This window comes from Mus musculus, chromosome 5, assembly GCF_000001635.26.
Source record: "Mus musculus strain C57BL/6J chromosome 5, GRCm38.p6 C57BL/6J".
In the NCBI taxonomy this organism is placed as follows: Eukaryota; Metazoa; Chordata; class Mammalia; order Rodentia; family Muridae; genus Mus; species Mus musculus.
Genome location: NC_000071.6, coordinates 137,939,654 through 137,963,969, shown reverse-complemented (window position 1 = coordinate 137,963,969; position 24,316 = coordinate 137,939,654). Strand labels below are relative to the sequence as shown.

Sequence of the window (24,316 nt, the reverse complement as noted above, 5' to 3'; positions counted from 1 at the left end):
TACAGGCAACTGGGTAAAGGTGGGAGTGGGAGAGATGAGCCTTTCTAGGGAAGAATGCTTCAGTTGGTTGTCTGATGCCAAATGGCCAACCCTGAAAACATAGTACAAATAGCTTTATATGGACTCAACAGTTACATTTAACTATCTATCTATCTATCTATCTATCTATCTATCTATCTATCTATCCACACATAAGCATGCAATAACAAATGATAAAAAAAAAAAAAGACCATGAATTTGAAGGGGATCAGGGAGGGGTAGATGAGACAGTTGGGAGGGAGGAAAAGAAGGACAAAATGTGATTAAAATACCATCTCCAAAGGAAAAACTAAAAGAGGAAAAAAATAGATAAATAGTAGACAGAGGCAGCCTCGTCAAATTGGATGCTCCCAAAATCCAACAGAAACTGACTGGGAAATTTAGAGCCGTCAGAGTTCTCCACTGAGCTTTCTCTCCTCGCCTGAGCTCCCTATGGCTGCACTTTCAGCCCTTCTCCCACTCCAGGGAGTTTTGTATTATGGGACGCACAGTGTAAGACACACAGCGGCAGCTTCTGCTCTATTTTCTCACCGTTGGTTTTCCTTCTAGCAGTTTTCAAGGATACAATGTTTTTATTCTTTGGCTGTTTGCTTTCCCTTTCCTCTGTGTCATAGAGTCTGGGAGGCAGCTCATCCCTAGACAAGGGGCCTTAGAGGATCCTCTGAGACAAACAAACTTGGGTCTGAAGTGGGAGAAAGCCCTACTTCCAGAGCCAGCTTCTCAATGAGTTCCATCATCCCAAGACAACCAATTGAATGCACAGAATAAAGCTTCAGATGATCTCAAAGCCTCCATTCACTTAGAGAATACATCCCGTGACCCGGACGCCAGAGTCACTTTCCAGAGATCGCGGCTTGAGGGCAGGGTCCTCTGGTCCTTCAGTTGGAATTCTTTTATGCTGCAGCGAGCCTGCCAGGAATGAAAAAGAGAAGGCGAAAGGGTGGGTGGCTGCAGGAGGCAGGGCCATCGCAAGATCCTAGACCCTGCAGGCTCCAGTGTGAAGATTCCTTTTGGCTTCTTTCCTCTGTGGTTGATGCTTCTGCTGGAGTTGCCAATCAAGTGCAGGTAAATTCATGGGCAGAGGGTAGGGTGGCTCTGGCCGAGATTATCCTGCGCTTTGAAGAGGTGTCTGTGTGTGGACACATTCATGATTACGGAGAGATAGCTTTGAAATTGATGTAAGATCTACAAGTCAGGGATATGGCCCAGGATCCTGGGTCTCTGTTGCTGCTCGTTTCGCCGCTTCATGGCCAGGCTTTGAAGAGAAGCATCTAGAATGCTTTCTGGGCCAGGCAGAGGAAGGTGGGAGCAATGAGTTTAGGTTTGCACTGCCAAGTTCCTCCTTCCTCATGGGTCCTTTTCTCTGCCTCTCCTTAACTTCCTGTGATGGATTCAGTCACTGATGATATGCCCCACCTCAAAAAAAAAAAGTATGTGAGATGCTTTGAAAAAATTCTCATTAAAATTATGATGGGATTTCAAATAATCTGTTTAGGTGCTTGAAAATCTGCTCACTTCTGGGATTTTTTTTTCTGAATTTTGAATGTATGCTTGTTGCTACATTTATACTATATCTACCTACCTATCTATCATCTATCTTCCTACCTACCTATCATCTATTATCTATCTATCCATCATCTATCTGTCTGTCTGTCTATCTATCTATCTATCTATCTATCCGTCATCTAAATGTTTGTCTATCTATCTGTCTATCTATCTATCCATCATCTATCTGTCTGTCTATCTGTCTATCTATCCATCATCTATCTGTCTGTCTATCTATCATCTGTCTGTCTATCTACTATGATTTTTCCATCCATCCATCCATCCACCCAAGCATCCTCCATTCATTTATTGAGGCACAGTCTTCTGTAGGCCCATCTAGCTCTAAACTCACTGACGATGACCTTGAGGATGGACTTCCTGCCTCCACCTCTCTAGTGCTAGAATTACAGGTGTGTATCACCACACCTGGTTCATGCAGTACTGTGGATAAAACCCAGGGACTTGAACATGTGAGGCAAGCATTCTACTAACTGAGCTACAGCCTCTGTCTATTTGCATTTTGAAAATAAGCTTACAGAGCAATGCATTTCATTATGGCATTTTCATGAATACTTTGATTTGTTATTTCTCTCCTCGTTCTCTCTCATGCCCTTTCTTCTAGGTTAGTCCCTTTCTTCCCTCTTCAGCCTCCTTCCTTCCTTCTTTCTTTCTTTTTTCCTTCCTTCCTGCCTTCCTTCCTTCCTTCCTTCCTTTCTTTCTTTCTGTTTTTTTTTTTTTTTGGTTTTTTGTTTTGTTTTGTTTTTTTTCGAGACAGGGTTTCTCTGTGCAGCCTTGGCTGTCCTGAAACTCACTCTGTAGACCAGGCTGGCCTCAAACTCAGAAATCTGCCTGCCTCTGCCTCCCAAGTGCTGGGATTAAAGGCATATGCCACTATATGTATAGATGTAACAATAGCAAGGAATAAGAGGCCATGACTTTGAAAGGGAGTTGAGGAACATGGATAAAGTAGGGAGGAGTGGGGGAAAGTGATATAAATACAGTGCTCATCTATAAAATTCTCAAAAAAGGAAAAACAGACATAAAGAACTGTCTGTAGAACATTCTAGAATAAAAGGTTTGCATAGCATCTTAGTATGACAAAACTGCTATAAAATATTTCTGAATGAGTGATTTGTAATCCACAGAACTTTCTCTTATTTGCCAGTTCTAGAGGGCGGGAAGTCCAAGATATAGGCACTAGTAGACAAAGTGTCTGGATTAAGCCTTTTCTTCATGGATGGTGATGTCTCTGTGCCTTCAGCTGATGGAAGGGGCTAAAGGGCTCCCTCAAATCTCTTTTTATAACCCATTCATGACTTAAAGGCCTTCCTTCTCTCTTTTCTCTTCCTTCCTTCCTTCCTTCCTTCCTTCCTTCCTTCCTTCTCTTCTTCTTCTTCTTCTTCTTCTTCCTCTTCCTCTTCCTCTTCCTCTTCCTCTTCCTCTTCCCCTTCCCCTTCCCCTTCCCCTTCCCCTTCCCCTTCTCCTTCTCCTTCTCCTTCTCCTTCCCCTCCTCCTCCTCCTCCTCCTCCTCTTCCTCCTCCTCCTCCTTCTCTCTCTCTCTCTCTCTCTCTCTCTCTCTCTCTCTCTCTCTCTCTCTCTCTCTCTCTCTCCCTCTCCCTCCCTCTCTCTCTCTCTCTCTCTCTCTCTCTCTCTCAGTTCTGGGGTTGAATCCAGGACCTCTTGTATGCTGGGCAGGTACCAATCCCCATTGGGGAATTCTAGTTAAGTATTATACTGCTGAGCCATATCCTTAACTAATCACCAGGCCCCAGCCTCTGACTTTGGGGAAGACACCAACAGTTAGATCATAGCACATGATCATTTGGGAGTGAGAAAAGAAGATGTGTAAATCTTTCGGATAAAAGGCAATGATTGGAAGCAGCTGCTGGGCATGGAAGAAGGCACCTATTAGAGCAATGATAAAGATAGCATGCTTGGTATTATGGTCAGACAACTGGGAAATTTCTGAAATTTGTCCTTGAAAATGGTTACTCCTCATCATGAGGGAGATCCAAGTGCTGGGATTAAAGGCGAGTGCCACCATGCCCAGCCCACAGTTTTATTTTTTTAAGATTTATTTTATTTTATGCATGAGTGTAAACTTGCATGCATGTATATATGTGCACCTCAGGCATACCACCACAGAGGCCAGAAGAGGTCAATGGATCTGTTGGAACTGTAGTTACAGATGGTTGAGACTCACCATTGTGGGTGCTGGGAATTGATCCAGGTCTTCTACAGGAGCAACAAGTACTTTATTTATTTATTTATTTATTTATTTTTGTTTTTGTTTTCTGAGACAGGGTTTCTCTGTATAGCCCTGGCTGTCCTGGAACTCACTCTGTAGACCAGGCTGGCCTCGAACTCAGAAATCCTCCTGCCTCTGCCTCCCAAGTGCTGGGATTAAAGGTGTGTGCCACCACTGCCCGGCACAACAAGTACTCTTAACCACTGAGCAATCTTTCCAGTTCCCTGTAGTGATAACTTTAAGTGTTAACTTGACACAAACTAGAGTCACTTGGGAAGGGAGTCTCAATGAAGAATTATCTAGATCAGGTTGGCCAGTGATCATGTCTCTGTGTGTGGGAGGCAATTTGTTCTTATTGCTTTAATTGATTTGGGAAGACTTGGCATGAAAGTGGGTGGCATCATTCTTTGGGTTTCTGGACTGTACAAGCATAGAGAAAGCAAGCTGATCACTAAGCATGCAGGCCTTCTATCATAGTGAAGATTTCCTTTATTGTGAAGAGACACCATGACGAAGGCAACTTTTATAAGGGACAACATTTAATTTGGGCTGACTTACCGTTTCAGAGGCTAAGTTCATTGTCATCATGGCAGGAAGCATGGCACCATCCAGGCAGACATGATACTGGAGAAAGGCCTGAGAGTTCTGGCATTTTGATCAGAAGGCAGCTAGGAGAAGACTGACTTTTCTGCATTGGGTGGAGCTTCAAAGCCCACCTCCACAGTGGTATACAAGGCCATACCTTCTAACAGTACCACTTGCTATGGGCCAAGCATATTCCAACCACCACACCTTCCTTTCCCTCTGCTTTTGGGTATGGGTGTAATACAACCAGATGTTTTAAGTTCCTGCTACCTTTACTTTCCTGCTATGATGGACTATATCCTGGAATTGTAAGCTGAAATAAATCCTTTCTTCCTTAAGTTTTTTTTTCAGCACCAGAAATTAAACTAGGACACCTACATAAATTTATATTATTCACTTATATTTCTTTAACTCATAAATAAGGAGAGCCAGAGACTTGGTATTGATTACAGTTTTGCTGAGTGTCCTCACAGAAATCCATACATAAAGACTTGACCTTTAGGGTAGTGTCATTAGAATGTATTGTGGATCTGAAAAAGCCTTTTGTGTGGGGCTAGAGAGATGGTGTTGTGGTTGAGTGCTTGCTGATTTTCTAGAGGGCTGAGTTTGGTTCCCACTGTCCATGTTTGGTGATTCACAACCACTTGTAACTCCAGCTCAAAGGGATCTGATGACCTTGTCTGGTCTCTATGTACAGGCACACACACACATACACACCATACACATAGAAAGACACACTCACCTATGCATTAAAAATAAACATAAGAGGTAGAGCCTAATGGGAGGTCTTTAGTTCTCTCTCTCTCTCCCTCTCTCTTTCTCTCTCTCTCTCTCCCTCCCTCCATTCCCCTTCCTCCTCCTCTTCCTCCTCCTCCTCCCTTCCCTTCCTCCCTCTCTCCTTCCTTCCATTCCTCTCTTTCTCCATAAGTAATATTAACTGGAGCTCAGTGTCATGTGCCATTCTCTGGGAGTCATCCACCTTGTATTTGAGACAGGATCTTATGTTGGTTGGAGGCCCTCCAATTGGCTAGGATTCTCCTGTCCCTGCCTCCCCTGCAGTTGGGGTTTCAAGCATGCACCACCACACAGCAGTTTTACATGGGTTTTAAGGATTAAGCTTAGTTTTTTATGCCTGTGTGTCACTTTGTTGATTGAGCCAACCCACCATTTACAAAAATGTACCCTTGAAAGGGCTTGTGGGATTCTGTCCATCTTCCTGTCTCCTTGGGTTGAAGCTTTTTGCTCCAATTTTCTCATTGCCATCCAAGTCATGATATATGTTTATTCAACGAGTGACCTTCACCAAATCTGTGCTGTGCTATTTGGAGTCCAAACCTACACAACTGTCTGCCAACTAAACCTTTTGTGTCTATAAAGGTAATTAGCTCAGGTATTACATTGTAGGCAAGTAAAGATGGATAAATGGTGTTTGATCAACTTTGGAGAGGAGCAAAAAGGCTTGCTTTGCAGACCCATGGGTTAGCAGTGAACTTGATAGACTGAAGCCTCCTTTAAAAGCAAGTAAGACATCTGCACTGATAATTCTTCTCTGCTTGGTGACAGGATGTGCGGCAGGTTCCTGAGACAGCTATTGGCTCAGGAGAGCCAGCACTCCACCCCTGTGGGGCGCTTCCTTCTTCCCATGCTCATGGGATTCCGTCTCCTGATCTTGGTTTCCAGTGGACCTGGGGTTTTCGGCAATGATGAGAATGAATTCATATGTCATTTAGGGCAGCCAGGCTGCAAGACCATTTGCTATGATGTCTTCCGCCCTCTCTCTCCATTGCGCTTCTGGGCCTTCCAAGTCATTCTGATGGCTGTACCCAGTGCCATTTATGTGGCTTTCACTCTGTATCATGTGATTGGATACTGGGAGGTACCAGGAAAGGAAAACAAGGAGCAAGAGACCCAGATTAGCAAAGGGGATCATAGCAAGGATGTCTCAGGGGCTAAAAGCCTCAAGCTTCTCTGGGCCTATGTGGCACACCTTGGGGTACGGCTGGCCCTTGAGGGAGCAGCTCTAGGTGTTCAGTACAATCTGTATGGTTTCAAGATGTCCAGCACTTTTATATGTCGTGAGGATCCTTGTATTGGCAGCACAACCTGTTTCCAGTCTCACCCCTCTGAGAAGACCATCTTCCTCAACATCATGTTTGGGATCAGCGGGGCCTGTTTCTTATTTATTTTCTTGGAGCTTGCGCTTTTGGGTTTAGGGAGGTTTTGGAGGATATACAAGCACAAACTTTCCTTCTTAAAGAAGTTGCCAACTTCAGAGAGCTCTGTAAGATCCAAGGACACAACCGATGAATTGTCAGTGGTGGAGGCAAAAGAGCCATTTTGAGATGCAGGTGAGGACCCTACTGCCAATCATCTATCCCTGCCTCTGATCTCTCTGTGTTAGCAGTCCCCACTTAGAGTAGGCCCCTCATCCTTTGGGGTGTACAGTTCCCATGTTACAAAGTTTCTAAGCAGAGGCATTCTACTTTTACTTTGGTGTGTGTGTGTTTGTGTGTGTGTGTGTGTGTGTGTGTGTGTGTGTGTGTGAGAGAGAGAGAGAGAGAGAGAGAGAGAGAGAGAGAATATTCAGGTGCCGGTGGAGGCCAGAGAAGGTGGTAGATCTTTTGGAGCTGGAATTACAGGTAGCTGTCCAATGTGGGAACTGGGAAGCAAACTTTGGTTTCTTTGCACTCTAACCACTGGGACATCTCTCCAGAACCCAGATGTATTTTTTAAGGGATGAAATGTTTACTTTGGTTCACAGTTTGAGGGTACAGTCTCTCTTGGTGGAGAAGGCATTCATATATGTATATGAAACAGCTAGCCCTGACTGGCGTGAAATTTGCTATAGTAGATCAGGCTGGCTTTGAACTCATGGAGAACCATCTGCCTCTGGCTCTCAAGTTCTAAGATTAAAAGCAAGAGCCACCATGCTCTCAGTCTCATGGCTGAGGCATGTATTTGATTACTACCCCCAAACCGTTTCCCAATACCTATCCCTATCAGTTGCATGACTCCTTGTGGTAGACCCCGATAAGCACACTGGTTTGTGTATTGCCTGCTCTTTCATTTGGTAAAATCCTCAGCTTCTGCTTAATTTCTACTTTTCAGAGTTGTAAAGTTGCCTGGATTGCCTGCAGAAAACTCTGGGACTTGATCTTCAATACATCCAGTGAGGTGGCCGGGGAGATGGTACAGGGGTAAAGGTGCTTGCAGTCAAGCCTCATGATCTGAGATTGATCTCCAGAACCCACACGGAGAAGGGAGAAAACCAACTCCCACAAGTTGCCCACATACATGTCATGAAGAGTACACACACACACACACACACACACACACACACACACAAAGAATAAATAAAATAATAAAATCTCAGAAAACAAAACAAGACCTCCTACATCAATTAGCTGCCACTTCTAATTTTTCTTTCCTGTCTCTCCACTAAATATAAACAAAAAACAGGCTACTTTCTGTTCTAATGGATTATCTATCCTATTCTGGGATTGTATAGAGATGGAATCATACAGTATGCTTATTAATCACTTGTATATCTTTGTAGAAAAGACCAAGTTTTTTGCCAATTAAATTAGGTTATTTATTTTTGCCTTGTATAAACTATATAATTGTTAGATACCTATCAAGTGGCTCATTTCAAAACATTCTCTTCTATTCCATGGGTCATCTTCATTTTCTTCCTGAGTAGCATTTCTTTAAAATTATTTATTCTTTGATAATTTCCTACATGTATACAGTGTGTTTTGATCACGTCTACCCTATATCCCTGTATCACTGCTCTTGGATCTCCTGACATGTCCCTATCCTAATTTCTTGTCCTCTTCTTTTCTTTATAACCCACTGAGAACAAAAATCAGTGCTACTCAAAGTGTGAATTGGTGTGAAGCTATCTACCCGAACACAGTCAACCTACTCGATGCCACACCCAAAGAAGATGGAGTCTTCCTCTGCCAGCATTGATCAACTGCCAACAGTTCCTCAGTTGTGGGTAGTCCTTCTCTCATTCATCCTGTAATGCTGAGTGTCTTGAGCTTGTGCAGGCAACCACTGCTTCTGTGAGTTTATGAATGCAAGTTCCTGCTGTGTTCATAAGATGTTGTTTCATAGCAGATCTCCCAGAGCACTGGATCTTTACATTTTTCTTTCCCATTTCTCCATCTTCTCTAATGTTCCCTTGAGCTTTGGGGGGCAAGGATGTGCTGTCGATGTCTCATTTGAGACTGAATATTACATGGACACCTGTTTCTGCATTTACAAATTGTAAGTCTGTATATTGGCCACTGTTCACTGTAAAAAGAAAAAGTCTGTGGTCAGTGTTGAAAACTGACCTAATCTATGAGTTTCGAGAATCATTTAGAAGACAGTTTGATACTATGTCAATTTAGCAAACTAATAGTGACTTTTCTGTAGGGCTTTTGAGCTCCGCAGGATGGGTTCTTGGCCAGATTTGTAGTACCAGGCATGGGGTTTCTCTTGTGGAGTGAATCCTCAATCGAATCAGAAAGCAGTTGGTTACTCCTGTACCAGCTACACCACTGTTTCACCCATGCATGTGTCTTGTGAGGCTGGTTGTTGGAACTCATCAGATTCATACATGAGAAAGAGTTTTGATGACTAGGAAGGCTACCCAGCATAGAGTTGGCAATATTTTTTGATGTACAAAACTTTACATTTTTTTCCCAATTCTTTTTTGAGACAGGGTTTCTCTGTGTAGCCCTGGCTGTCCTGGAACTCACTCTGTAGACCAGGCTGGCCTCGAACTCAGAAATCTGCCTGCCTCTACCTCCCGAGTGCTGGGATTAAAGGCGTGCGCCACCACGCCCAGCATTTTCCCCAATTTTTTATTAGGTATTTTCTTCATTTGCATTTCAAATGCTATCTAGAAAGTCCCCTATACCCTCCCCCCGCGCCCTGCTCCCCGCTCCCCTACCCACCCACTCCCATTTCTTGGCCCTGGCGTTCCCCTGTACTGGGGCATATAAAGTTTGCAAAACCAAGGGACCTCTCTTCCCAATGATGGCAGAGTAGGCCATCTTCTGCTACATATGCAGCTAGAGACAGGAGCTATGGCGGTACTGGTTAGTTCATATTGTTGTTCCACCTATAGGGTTGCAGATCCCTTCAGCTCCTTGGGTACTTTCTCTAGCTCCTCCATTGGGGACCCTGTGTTCCATCCAATAGATGACTGTGAGCGTCCACTTCTGTATTTGCCAGGCACTGGTAAAACCTCACAAGAGACAGCTATATCAGGGTCCTTTTAGCAAAATCTTGCTGGCATATGCAATGGTGTCTGTGTTTGGTGGCTGATTATGGGATGGATCCCTGGGTGGGGTAGTCTCTGGATGCATTTTACATTTTAATGAACTCTAATTACTTGTTTTTCTTTTGGCTTTTGTGAATTTGGTGCTACATTTAAGAGACCATTGTTTGACTCAAAACTATGAGTTTACACTTGTGTTTCCATCTAAGAATTTTATACTTTTAACTTATGTTTGACTCTGATCTCTTATGGAGTGGAAAAAAAAAGACAAAATGACATTATCTTTCTTATTGGAAACAATGTAAATGAGCAAAGTATTTGAATTGTAAGAAAGAAAAATTTACTGTTAATCTAGAGGCCCATGATTGGCAGAACTAACTCTCAGAAGTAAAGGCAAAGATAAGCATTTGTCTTGATGTGATGTATGTGCCTGCTCTTATTGTAGCTTGCATTACAGTGTTTGGTTGATGTCCCTGGGAGGACTGCTCTTTTCTCAGGGGATGTGGAGGGGGTAAGACTGGGGGGAGTGGGAAGATGCTGGGGAGAGATTGGGGGGAAGAGAGGAAGGTGAAACAGCAGTTGGGATGTAAAACATGAGAAAAGAACAAAAATAATTTTTAATTAAAAATGACAAACCAACAAATGTCCAACCCACAAATGTAAATATACTTTACATCATTAGATGATTACATTAAAAACAAAATTAAGATTGTAAATGTCCACCAAATGGATTGGGGAAAATGTGTACATGGTGGAATATTGTTCAGACTCAAAAGAAGAAAAACAAGAAGAAAGAAGAAGGAGGAGGAGGAGGAGGAGGAGAAGAAGAAAAGAAAAAATAGGAAATTTTGTAATATCATGGATAACCCTGGAAGGCATATGTTATGTGAAATAATCCAGACACAAGAGCAGATATTAAGGCAAACACACATGTAGACCACTGAAAATTCAAACTCACAGAAAGAAATAATATAATGTTTATTACCTGAGGCTGGACTATGGCCAGATTGGGGAAATATTAGTCAAATGACACAAATTATCAGTGAAACAAGAGGAAAAAGTTAAGGACCACAGAGGCCAAATTACCATGTTGAGGATTGTTAGGTGTCCTGTCCACGAGAAGAAGTGTAAGTAAATTAGGTTAATGGATTAAGTAGGTTTGTTCCACCATCCTACACATGTACCCACATCAAAACCTCATGTTTTATATACTAAGTATTTACTTGTCAGTTAAAAAAATTCAGGCAGTTAGAACAATTTTGTTACTTTTTTTTTTTTTTACCACAATGAAATGATACACTTTTAAAATAAAGAAATGCATTTGACCAATAGGTCAGTAAGTGTTGGTGACCTACTATTTGGGTTACTTTTCTATTGCTGTGATAAAACACTAGCCTCAGTGGGAGGAGATGCACCTAAACCTGCAGAGACTTGATGTGTGCCAGTGTTGGGGGATACCTTGGGTGGGGCATATTCTCAGAGGAGAAGGGGATGGGAGATGGGAGAGGAATTCTGTGAGGGGGGGATGAGGTGGGAGACAGCATTTGAGAAGTAAATAAATAAATAAATAAACCGCCTTGATCAAGCAACCTGTAAAATAGAGTGTTCTATCTAGGATTCAGAGTTGTAGAGGGATGGAGTCCATAACCATCACTAAATTGTGCTTCACTTAACAATGCCTAAAATAAATCACTCAGGATCAGACTCTCAAAGTTGGAGCCATTACCAGCTACTGAGCCGTGCTGAACTGAACTGCCTTCTTGCCTTCTACGAATAACCTTTCTGCAGGCCCATGAACGTGTCAGTTTGGTTCAATGTTTTCCTGGCGGTAATCAATCCTGTGTGCACAATGAAGCATAAAGTAAACTAAATAAAGAGGGCATGTGACTATATCCAAACTCTCTGTAAAGTATATACGATCCTTTCCATAAAAATTGAGAAAAACAAGCTTAAGTTCAGTGTTGTCTCTGGTCACACAGGTCACCAAAGCTATCAAAGCTCACCAGATTAGAAAGCATGTCTGCTTCAAAAAGGATAACAGGTATTCCATTCTTTGCCTTGAAAGAACAACCCTGTGTTCTTAACATTCCAGGCCCCCTCGTGCTTATCTGTGAGCATAGAGATCTCTGTGCCCCCACATATCCTACACATACCAAGTGAAGCAATTCCTTATGATAAACCTCATGTAGGTGTAAGCATGCAAGTATATATAGAGGCATTGACTACTAAATTCATTGATTATACAAATAACCAGAAATAAGGGAAATATGTGGAATTTGCAATGTCTTTACAAGTAAAGTCATTGACAATAATACTTTCCTTTCTTATTAGGAAATGACTTTATTTCTTGCAATTAAATCCACTTTTGAGGCTTCTTAGTAAGATGGCCATGCAGAAGGTGGTTCCAGGGGATCCAGTAAAAGAAAAGAGTCAGAACAAGAAAAAAAAAAGCTTTAATACAGAAAGAAGGAGAGAAGGAGCTTCAAGAATTTACAAAGGTGGCATTAGGATATGTGAAAACTACAGGAAAAAAAAACATAGGGTGATATGTTGATAAGAAGTAACCCAAGGGCTGGTGATACAAGGGCTGATGCTTCAGTGACTAAGAGCATTTGCTATTCTTACAGAGTACCAGCATTGGGAGGCTCACACCTGCCTGCAGCTCCTATTCTGGCCTGTGTGGTCACTAGGCTTGTAGGCACAACATCGTTTTCCATGGGTGCCTCCCTCCCTCAGGGTGATTAATACACAGATCCTCTCTTCAGTCTTCAGGGCAGTGGCTACTTCTCACAACTTCGATACATCAGGAGGCACTCCCACTTCCAAGCCCCAGCTAGAACAACAGTCAACTCAGTGGGTAGGAACCTGCCGAGACTGCGGAAAGCTAAGTGTGCCAGCAGAGGTCACTGACATGCAAAGAAAAGCTACTAAAGTGAAAGGAGCTCTTGTGGGACACAACATTCTGTCAGACTCAGTAGCATCTTAAACCAGAGGAAAGACAAGATTCCACACGTCACCAGACCCTTTCCTTCATTCCATGCACGTAACCCTGTCTTGAAAAATCAACCAATGAACCAAAGAAAGAAAAAGAAATTCTTTTGGGTGTGTGCCTGAAGAAATCAGCACACTTAAGACATGCTTGCTCATTCTTGTCCACTGCTGCACTATTACTAGGAAATGGTACCATTCTATATGTCTATCAACAGATAAGTTGATAAATGTGATCCTTACATACAATGGAATTTTATTTAGCTGTGCAGAAGGTGAATTAAAGTTGCTAATAGAAAAAGGTATGCTTCTGGCAGTCAGTGTGTTAAGCAAAATAACTTGGATTCAGAAACACAAATTCCACATCATCTTGGGATGTTTCTTTTAATTTTCAGAACTGGGGATCAAACCCAGGCTTCTAGAACACTAGGCATGCACTTTATTGCTGAATTATACCCAAGCTTATTCTAGAGTGATTAATAGGATCTCTCAAGTCCCTGGAAACTTATTTCTCTAATAAGAAAGACCATATGCTTGTTAAACACATCACAAATGCTCAACAGTAGTAATACAGAGCTGGGAATGGAACAGATGCTCATCAAATGTTCATCCAATAACCAAGTGAATGATACAGATGTAATAGCTGCTTCAGTTACAGAGATACTATATTCTGGTGTAAAGAAGAGCAACAGATCAAAGAACTAAAAGTTATTTGAATAAGCTGGGTGGTGGTGTCACACGCCTTTCATCCCAGGACTTGGGAGGCAGATGTCAGTGGATCTCTGAGTTTGGGGCTGGTCTGGTCTACAGAATAAGTTCCAGGACAGCCAGGGCTACACAGAGAAACCATCTAAAGAAAGAAATTCCTTAAATAAAGTGATGGTGCATTTAATCTATTCAAAGAATAAGTAACAATATGGGGTCAATACACACATTGGTAACCCCTTTCTACAATCCTTCCCCCACCCCTGTTCTCCTTTGAGCAGGTGGGGTACCCCCTGGGTATCCCCTCACCCTGGCACTTCAAATTTCTGTAGGCTCTTTCTTTTCCATTGAGGCAAGACAAGGCAACCTAACTAGAAGAACATATCTCATGTACAGGCTTTTGGGATAGCCACACTCCAGTTGTTCAGGACCCACACAAAAACCAAGCTGCACATCTGCTATGTTACATATGTGTGGGGAGGCCTAGGTCCAGCCTGTGTATGTCCTTTGGTTGGTGGTTCAGACTCTGAGAGCCCCAAGGGTCCAGGTTAGTTGACTCTGTTGGTCTTCCTGTGGAGTCCCTCTCCCTTTTGAGGCCCACAATCCTTCCTCTTATTCTTTCTCAAGAGTCCCCAAGCTCCATCCACTGTTTGACTGTCTTGACTGTTTGACTCCATCTGTCTGAGTCAGCTTCTGGGTGTAGCATTCCAGAAGACAACTTGTTCCTAACTACAAGCATAACATAGCATTATTAATAGTGTCAGGAATTGGTGCTTGCCCACGGGTTGGGTCTCAAGTTGGGCTAGTTATTGGTGGACCATTTCCTCAGTCTCTGCTCCATCCCCTTTGCCTGCATTTCTTGTAGACAGGATAAATTTTGGGTTGAAAGTTTTGTGTGTGGGTTGGTGTCTCTATTGCTCCACTGAGGTTCCTGCCTGGCAACAGGAGGTGTCCACTTCAGGTTCCATATCCACAGTGTAGTGAGTCACACTAGATTCTAAGTGTTAGGAGTGAGGCAATGAGAAGCAGACAATAAAGCTGCCTGTCTCCAGCCACCAAATATATACAAATAGAGGCTTAGAAATCTGATTTAACTGTTTTTAAGGATAAAAGGCAATATTTGGATTTTGTCCAAGTCACGTGGGGATTTATTCCCAGGTTGGAAGCCAATACAAAGAGGCTAAGATGAGAGGCAGAGACGCAGATAGTAGAATCAACAGGTATGAAGCTTCACAGAAGAGAAAAGTTAGGGAAAACAAATGAACAAATGATTTAAAGACATGTAAAAGTCTTGCCAGGACAGTTTTTCCAGATCTTTGAACATGGTTGATATAGGATTTTTGGGATTGCCAGCTTAGTATGATAAAAATTAGAGCCTAAGCTCATTGTGCACAGGTCCCTGTAGAAGAGACCTGTTCTCCCAGGAATGTTTTTACTCCTGGGCTCGGAGGTGAGACAACCACTTTCTCTCCAATAACTGTGTGGAGTGGGGCCAGTCAGAAGCAAATGGGGTACAAGATCAGTGGAGCATCTGGGACAGGATCCTTCTAGTCCTCTATCTGCACCCCCGAGCTCAGGCTGTTCCACAGCCCGCAGTGCACGCGTCCCACCAGGAGAGAGCTGGTCTTGCAGGAGTACTGACACAGGCTTACAGACCTACTGGAGGAATAAGGTCCAGTCAGAGACAACAAGAACGTCTAACACCAAAGATAACCAGATGGCGAAAGACAAACACAAGAATCTTTCCAACAGAAAACAAGACTCCTTGGCACCATCAGAACCCAGTTCTCCCACCACAGCAAGTTGTGGGTTCCCCCAACACACTGGAAAATGGAGATTCAGATTTAAAATCATATCTCATGATGTTGATAGAGGATTTTAAGAAGGACATAAATAGCCAGGTGTGGTGGCGCACACCTTTAATCTCAGCACTGAGACTGAAGTAGAGATAACTAATTTTTACTTTGCAGTTACAGGTTGCTTCTTGTGTAGGAGTGAGAACCCATGTTTGCTGTCCCCCTCAGGTCTGGGACCCCATCTGACTTGAATCTGTGCAGGCCCAGTACATGCTGGCACAGTCCCTGCGAGTTCATAGGTGCATCAGTCCTGTTGTGTCTGGAAGACAGTTTCTTCATTACTATCAATAAAGACATTGAATGTCTTTATTAGTCACTTGACACCTAATATTTTGAGACATGGTCTTTCACAGAGCCTAGAGCCCACCATCTGAGCTTGGCCAGCTTGGTGGCAATTTGCAGATATCCTCTTGCCTTCATTTCTCCTCTGTTCTTGGATATCTAGGACATGTTTTTACATTAGGGCCTTGGCAGCACACTTAGGCCTATTTGCTTCTGTTGATCAGAAATTGTCCTGCAAAGAAGTTTAAGGACTTTATAAGGTTGTGGTGGGTACAGCGTTCAGGGGAGAGTGGAGTTCCATCACCAGTATACTCTTATGGAAAGTTAGAGTTAAAAACCTGTGGTTGGCTAATTGCTGAGTGCTCTACTTTTCCTCTGAGTTTTATAGTTATTAGGATGAAGAGCTCTGAGCCTATCCAATAGACTGAGTTATGACCAAAGCATCTTTCCTACCACAGGATGGCTGACAGTTGATCAGTGTATGCTAGCGTTAAGGCATGTAGGCATGGTGACTGATTGATTCTATTGCATCTTTCAATACAAAGATCTGTCTCTTGACACTCCAGGGACTCACTCCGTCTTAGATGTTTGTTTAGATTTTTTTCAAAAGGGTTGGATGGAAAGAAGCAAGAAAGATCTGTATTTCAAAAAAAGAAAACATAACTCTAACAATGGTTCATCATGGTTAATTGATCCCTAGTGAGAATATTCATGCATTATCACCAGGGCTAATTCTTCCCATTTCCCTTATTCCTCTGACCTCATAAACAAACTCCAAGTAAATTAAGGTCTTAGGGAATCAATTTCTCAATGTGCAGGGCACATAATAGCTGGTGTCTGTGCTAAGGGTTCCCAGGAGATATCCAGGGTGTGTGCTTTGTGGGAAAGTCCCTATGCTGTCAGTTTAGTGATGCCAACTTAGCTCAGCTTACATCACATGTCCTCTGGGCTTGGAGAGGTTTCATTTCTCACAAATGGTACTCTTCTTCCTTCATGACTGGCTCATGCCAGGGCAAGTCCATTCTGGTGTCTTTACTTACTGTTGAGAAAACAATTATACAGTCAGAAAGGGGCTTTACTAGATATACTGAATTCAACAATATCACTTTTTGCAGATGATATGATAGTATATATAAGTGACCCTAAGAGACCCAGAGAACTCCTAAGCCTGATAAACAGCTTCAATGAAGTAGCTGGATATAAAATTAACTAAAACAAGTCAATGGCCTTTCTGTACTCAAAGGATAAACAGGCTGAGAAAGAAATTAGGGAAACAACACCCTTCTCAATAGTCACAAATAATATAAAATACCTTGGCGTGACACTAACTAAGGAAGTAAAAGATCTGTATGATAAGAACTTCAAGTCTCTGAAGAAAGAAATTAAATAAGATCTCAGGAGATGGAAAAATCTCCCATGCTCATGGATTGGCAGGATCAACATTGTAAAAATGGCTATCTTGACAAAAGCAATCTACAGATTCAATGCAATCCCCATCAAAATTCCAACTCAATTCTACAAAGAATTAGAAAGGGCAATCTGCAAATTCATCTGGAATAACAAAAAACCTAGGATAGCAAAAACTCTTCTCAAGGATAAAAGAACCTCTGGTGGAATCACCATGCCTGACCTAAAGCTTTACTACAGAGCAATTGTGATAAAAACTGCATGGTATTGGTATAGTGACAGACAAGTAGACCAATGGAACAGAATTGAAGACCCAGAGATGAACCCACACACCTATGGTCACTTGATCTTTGACAAGGGAGCTAAAACCATCCAGTGGAAAAAAGACAGCATTTTCAACAAATGGTGCTGGCACAACTGGCGGTTATCATGTAGAAAAATGCGAATTGATCCATTCCTATCTCCTTGTACTAAGGTCAAATCTAAGTGGATTAAGGAACTCCACATAAAACCAGAGACACTGAAACTTATAGAGGAGAAAGTAGGGAAAAGCCTCGAAGATATGGGTACAGGGGAAAAATTCCTGAATAGAACAGCAATGGCTTGTGCTGTAAGATCGAGAATCGATAAATGGGATCTCATAAAATTGCAAATCTTCTGCAAGGCAAAAGACACCATCAATAAGACAAAAAGGCCACCAACAGATTGGGAAAGGATATTTACCTATCCCAAATCGGATAGGGGACTAATATCCAATATATATAAAGAACTCAAGAAGGTGGACGCCAGAAAATCAAATAACCCCATTAAAAAATGGGGCTCAGAGCTAAACAAAGAATTCTCACCTGAGGAATACCGAATGGCTGAGAAGCACCTGAAAAAATGTTCAACATCCTTAATCATCAGGGGAATGCAAATCAAAACAACCCTGAGATTCCACTTCACTCCAGTCAGAATGGCTAAGACCAAAAATTCAGGTGACAGCAGATGCTGTCGAGGATGTGGAGAAAGAGGATCACTCCTCCATTGTTGGTGGGATTGCAAGCTTGTACAACCACTCTGGAAATCAGTCTGGCGGTTCCTCAGAAAATTGGACATAGTACTACCGATAGATCCAGCAATACCTCTCCTGGGCATATATCCAGAAGATGTCCCAACCGGTAAGAAGGACACATGCTCCACTATGTTCATAGTAGCCTTATTTATAATAGAAGAACGAAGACCAAAGTGTGGACACTTTGCCCCTTCTTAGAAATGGGAACAAAATACCCATGGAAGGAGTTACAGAGACAAAATTTGGAGCTGTGACGAAAGGATGGACCATCTAGTGATTGCCATATGCAGGGATCCATCCCATAATCAGCTCCCAAACACTGACACCATTGCATACACTAGCAAGATTTTGCTGAAAGGACCCAGATATAGCTGTCTCTTGTGAGACTATGCTGGGGCCTAGCAAACACAGAAGTGGATGATCACGGTCAGCTACTGGATGGGTCACTCGGCCCCCAATGGAGGAGCTAGAGAAATTACCCAAGGAACTAAAGGGAACTGCAACCCTATAGGTGGAACAACAATATGAACTAACCAGTACCCCGGAGCTCTTGACTCTAGCTGCATATGCATCAAAAGATGGCCTAGTCGGCCATCACTGCAAAGAGAGGCCCATTGGACTTGCAAACTGTATATGCCCCAGTACAGGGGAACCCCAGGGCCAAAAAGGGGGAGTGGGTTGGTAGGGGATTGGGGGGTGGGTATGGCGGACTTTTGGTATAGCATTGAAAATGTAAACGAGGAAAATACCTAATTAAAAAAATAATAACAGAAGGATAGGATACCTATAAAAACGAGAGCTTCAGTTATCCAAAACAGCAGGGAAATCCAAATCATATTTTTCCCCCTTAGGTTTGGGAATGTGATAATTAAAACTGTATCATATCCCCGCAAATTCTTGTTGCCTAAATTCTTGAGCTGGAATAGAAAGGTGACTAAAATAGAGGTTCAGCGTCAGAGAGAACATGCTGCACGATTGCACTGCCCAACTTAGCATGGGTGGAAGAAGCCCTGTTGTTCAGTCCATCCTGCCAATAGGCCGATAAGGATACAGATCTGAGCAAGACTGTCCTGCTACTTGCTGGAAGGCTTCAGAATATGATTGCAGGCTGTAAAAGTACTACATATTCACATGTTCTGCTGCTCCTGTCCTGCCTCTACTGGAATAATTAATGCAACTGCACCAGTTTTAGAAGATCTCCTAAGTTCGAGAATGAAGTGTGCTGTGCACTTCAGAAAAGACTTGTTAGTGGGGAATAGTAGCCAATGTGTGCATCAGTGTGGACTCTCTTGCCAGCTACGCTGCACACATATGCTTGTTCCGAGCCCATGTCTCTGCTGAGGAAATTCTGTGTATGATAACATTAGGCTTGAGTTATCCTGGAAACTCTTATTAGTAATTTGGCCACTGTCAGTTATCTTTTACGTCACAGGGTCTTATTGCGTCAACCCAGGAGGACAGCCTCCTGAGGAGGCATAGAAAAAGATCTTTGAAAGGCCAGAAGAGGAATGGGGAAATGGTAGGAAATTCCTCAGGGAGAAATAAAGCAAAGAACCAGATAATGGTGTGCTTCTGACATGGGTACCCACTGAGACCACTGGATGGACAAGAATGAGGAATTAGATTCAGAACTATATGGCTAAGTATGTATGCATGTAGATCTCTCAACTGTGGAAATAATTAGAGGCAGCATGAGAGAACCACATGTCTCTAAAAATTCCTGTATGTATGTATGTATGTATGTATGTATGTATGTATGTATGTATGTGTATATGTATTAATGTGTGTGTATGTATGTATGTATTAATGTGTGTCTGTGTGTGTGTGTGTGTGTTTGTGTGTGTGTGTCTGTGTGTGTGTGTCTGTGTCTGTGTCTGTGTGTGTGTGTGTGTGTGTGTGTGTGTGTGTGTGTGTGTGTGTGTGTGTGAATGACCTGCCTGTGATTTATGTAGGAGTTTGTTTTCTTCTACCATAATTTGGACCCTGGGGATTGAATTCGGGTTGCCAAGCTTGGAGGAAGATTCCTTCAACCAATGAACCACCTGGTGAGCCAATGAATTTATTGGAGTGTAGTAGAGTGGCTACTTGCAGGAGCAGGGAGAACTGAAAAGTAGCCGCATGATAGAAAAGCCCATCCCAACACGCCTGAGGATTTCCCGAAGCTTTCTGCATGACCTGCAGGCTGCCCCAGTGGTAGGACAGTCTCTTCTTAGCAACTTGGTTGGTCAGAGTCTCCTGGCCCAGCAATTGTTTACTGACTCTACATCCTTGGGAAGGGACCCTCAAGACTCAGCTTTCCTAGATGTGTGAAATTGTTGATTTCCTGAGTTTTTCTCTCCTTCATGGAGGTGGTGTTTCAATTAGGAGAAAATTGCTATACGATCATAGGGAGAGGACAACAAAACAAAACAAACAAAAGAACAACATAAAAAAAAACATAAAAAAAACAAATAAAGATAGGGTAATACTTGTAAGATCAATTTAGATCTTCTCTTTTTTTGAGTCATGCTTCTCTGTGAAAATTAAGTAGCCAATCTTATTCAGATGAGAACTGGGTAAGGTATAGATAGGGAAGCTTAGCTGATGAAACGCTACAATCCTAGTTTCTTCTGTCTGTGTGTCCCAATTTGATGAGTACAAATACACACAGGAGATAGCTCTGGCTCACTGCCTGGGAGCATGGATTTAGCTTCTTTGTGTATCTTATCACTCACATGTTTCTTTAAGTCAACAGTTCTCAACCTGCAGATTGTGAGAAAAATATTTACAGTATGATTCATAACTACATTACAGTTATAAAATAACAACAAGAATAGTTTTACAGTTGGAGGTCACCACTCAGAGGAACTATATTAAAGGGTTGCAGCATTCGGAAGGTTGAGAACCACTGTTTTAAACTTTAGTTGATTTCTACATAAGAACAATATGAAATACAGTGACTCTCATGACTACCCTGTATAGAACCAAAACTTGCTAAAAGAAGGAGGGAGAAAACACCACCTTCCCCTCCAGACAGTTCCATGTGTGTGGATAATATATCTTTATCATGCCTATGCTGACTTCTTCCTCCCCTTGCCTCCACATGTCCCTCTCCCACCTTCACGTTCTCATCCCCTCTTTTATTTGTAGCTTAGTCTAGTTTACACTCCTTAGTGGAATGCTGGTTGATTTTGTTGCTTGAGCTTGTGAAGTTAATCATAACTGCAGTGAGTTCACGAGTCTATCAGCCATACCCTATCCAAAAAACAGCATGTCACAGACCTCTCCATCCACATCTGACAGTTTTCATGTAAGTCTCGGGATAAACCTTGGGTAGTCAGACTTGCATGGTACCTTTCATTACACTTGTGGAGATATTGTCTCAGCTCTCTAGCTGGGCTTTCAATAGACCGTAGATATCCCGGAATTTCACAGTAATACCCATTTCCAAGAGAGATTTTTTCTTAGGTTTCTTTTTTTATTTTTTAATTATTTATTTTTGGTTTTTCCAGACAGGGTTTCTCTGTATAGCCCAGGCTGTCCTGGAACTCACTTTGTAGACCAGGCTGGCCTTAGAAACTTAGAAATCCACCTGCCTCTGCCTCCCAAGTGCTGATGTATATACATAGTACCATGAACTTGTCTCTTAGAATTGTCTTTATGTCTCATAAGTTCGGGTATGTTGTATTTTCCCTTCCTTCCTTCCTTCCTTCCTTCCTTCCTTCCTTCCTTCCTTCCTTCCTTTCTCTCTCTCCTCCCTCCTTCCACACTTTTCTTTTCTTTCCTTTTCTTTCCTTTTCTTTCCTTTTCTTTCCTTTTCTTTTCTTTTCTTTTCTTTTCTTTTCTTTTCTTTCTTTCCTTCTTTTCTTTTTTTTTTTAGACAGGGTTTCTGCGCATAACAGTCCCTGGCTGTCCTGGACTTGATTCATAGACCAGGCTGGCCTGGAACTCACAGAATTCACCTGCCTCTGTCTCCTGAGTTCTGGGACTAAAGGCATGCCTCAGCACTCCCAGCTGTATTTTCACTTTCACTCAATTCTAAAATGTTTTAAATTTCCTTCTTGATTTTTGTCTTGACCCAATTTTCATCCAGTAGTGTAGAAGCCATGTGAAACCAAGGGCCCTCACTGAAGCGTAGCATAGTGAATTGTTCAGCTTCTATGAGTTTGTATATTTTCTAATCACCTACCAAAAGTCAATTCTACAAGCATGTGAATACTAGTATTAGATAAAGAGACAGCAACTACCTTATTTCTTAGCTGTTTCTATTAGATATTTTTCTGTTGCTAAGAGACTTGAGAAAAATAAGCTTAAAGAAAGAAACATTTTAGCTCATTTTGTCAGGATTTCAGTCCCAGTCATTTGGAATCTGCAGTTTTTAGATCTGTAATGAGTCAAGAATAGGTAGTGGAGCATAGCCGCTTACCTCGTGGCAGCCACAAAGAGACACAAGAAGGAGTTAGGAAAGAAAATATGCCCTTCAAGAGCCTGGTCCCAGTCACTTACTCCCTGAGAGGATGAAAGCTTGCCATCTAAATTTTGAATCTTCACTTTCATGTTGGATTCTTGCCCAACTCTGCATGCACATGGTAATCACTTAAGGAGGCACTCAGATAAATAAATAATAATCATTCTTATTCAAGACTGAAGATGCCACAGTGCTAAGCTATTTTCAAGATTTATGCAAACAGAATAATGGAGCACGTTGTCATTATGTCACCACCAGGTTTACACGTTATCCTGCTCTAAATCACTGGGCACAGCCCAGAATTCTCTAGTCCTTGCACTAACCCTAAAGAAATCAGCTCCAACTTGCTGTTTGACTTGTTCTTTTCTGTGAGTCATATGATCCTCAGTCACCTTAGATTCCAAGAATAGCAGCTGTAATAAAAAGGTGAGACCGTCTCTGGGCAACAACTGCTTTTTTATTGCTGTCAATCTTGGGTGGCCAATCTAGGAAAAACTACTAAACAGATCAAAACAGATTGGCTGTGCACACTTCATGCCTTCCATCTTTTATTGTTCCTTCTGTATTATTAGCTCCTGGAAGACAGTCCCGAGGGTAGTTGGTGTCTCTCCCGTTCCTTTTTGGTAGTACTATACTGAACATACTATTTTCCCATTTCACTCTTCCCATTCTTATTTCCAAGTCCAGACTTGGACTTTTAGCAACTCCCAAAGCCAGACCTCCCCAGTAGGAGATAGAAGAAATTCCACCATTTCCCAGTAGTCTATGAAGCTATTGGTGGGTTGACCCACACTGATGAGGTCAGACCCCTCACGTCAATCACTTCACCAAAGCTCTTCATCTAAACACTCACACTGGGAACCAAGCGTTTGATATATGAGCATTTGCTGTTATTTATTGTAGCCCTAATGATACCAACCTGAAAGCAAGAAAAGGGATTATCAGAGATAAGAAGTGGGTGATGGGAGCAAACAGGATGGCGGTAGAAGGAGGATGGCTAGAGATGTTTAGTTGTTCGTATGTTGTGATATCAGAGAAAACCTTATTAATCTGTAGAATTAAAGAAATCAACCAGGGCTGTGGGGGTGACTGGAGTTGAGATCCTCAAAAGTCATGTGGGTGTGGCAGCCCTCCAGCCATTCTGTCCTTGGAAGGCAGAGACAGGGGATGCTTAGAGCTATCTGGCTAATGAGACTAGCTATATCGTTTCACTCTGGGTTCAACTGAAAGCCCTTGCTACAGTATATGATGAGGTGATGTTGGTTAGCCTTATTTTTTAATTAATTTATATTAATTTATTCTTCTTTCATATATTATGTCCAGCCTGAAGTACCCCCCTTCCCAGTCCCTTACCCCACCCTGATCCACTCCTCCTTTCCCTTCAGAAAAGGGCAAGCTTCCCAGGGATATCAACCAAACATGGCATATCAAGTTGCAAAAAGACTAGGCGCTACCCCTCATTTTTAGGCTGGATGAGGCAACCCAGTAGGAGGAAAAGAGTTCCAAAAGCAGACAAAAGGGTCAGGGACAGCCCTTGTTCTCACTGTTAAGAGTCCCTCTAGCTGCATATGTATCAGAAGATGGCCTAGTCGGCCATCATTGGAAAGAGAGGTCCATTGGTCTTGCAAACTTTATATGCCTCAGTACAGGGGAACGCCAGGGCCAAGAAGTGGGAGTGGGTGGGTAGGGGAGTGGGTAGGGTATGGGGGACTTTTGGGATAGCATTGGAAATGTAAATGAAGAAAATAACTAATAAATAAAAAGAAAAAAGAAAAAAAGAGTCCCTCAAGAACACCAAGGTACACAGCCATAACATATATGCAGAGAACCTAGGTCAGACTCATGTAAGCTCCCTGATTGTTGGTTCAGTCTCTGTGAGCCTCTATGT

The 24,316-nt window shown here is 42.4% G+C and overlaps 1 protein-coding gene across 2 annotated transcripts; it reads left to right on the top strand.

The window, feature by feature from the left end:
* The first annotated feature begins 871 nt into the window (after positions 1 to 871).
* On the top strand, positions 872 to 12,978 carry Gjc3 (gap junction protein, gamma 3). 2 transcript variants are annotated; one of them, NR_151611.1, is made up of 4 exons: positions 872 to 1,104; positions 5,981 to 6,765; positions 7,526 to 8,413; positions 12,455 to 12,978. NR_151611.1 is itself a non-coding variant. In NM_080450.5 (3 exons), the coding sequence occupies exons 1-2, from the start codon at positions 1,073 to 1,075 to the stop codon at positions 6,756 to 6,758; spliced, it is 810 nt and encodes a 269-aa protein (NP_536698.2). In that variant the 5' UTR covers positions 872 to 1,072; the 3' UTR covers positions 6,759 to 6,765; positions 7,526 to 10,097. The 2 variants fall into 2 exon arrangements, 1 of the variants encoding a protein (NP_536698.2); NM_080450.5 differs by lacking the exon at positions 12,455 to 12,978 and having other exon boundaries at positions 7,526 to 10,097.
* Positions 12,979 to 24,316: the final 11,338 nt, after the last annotated feature.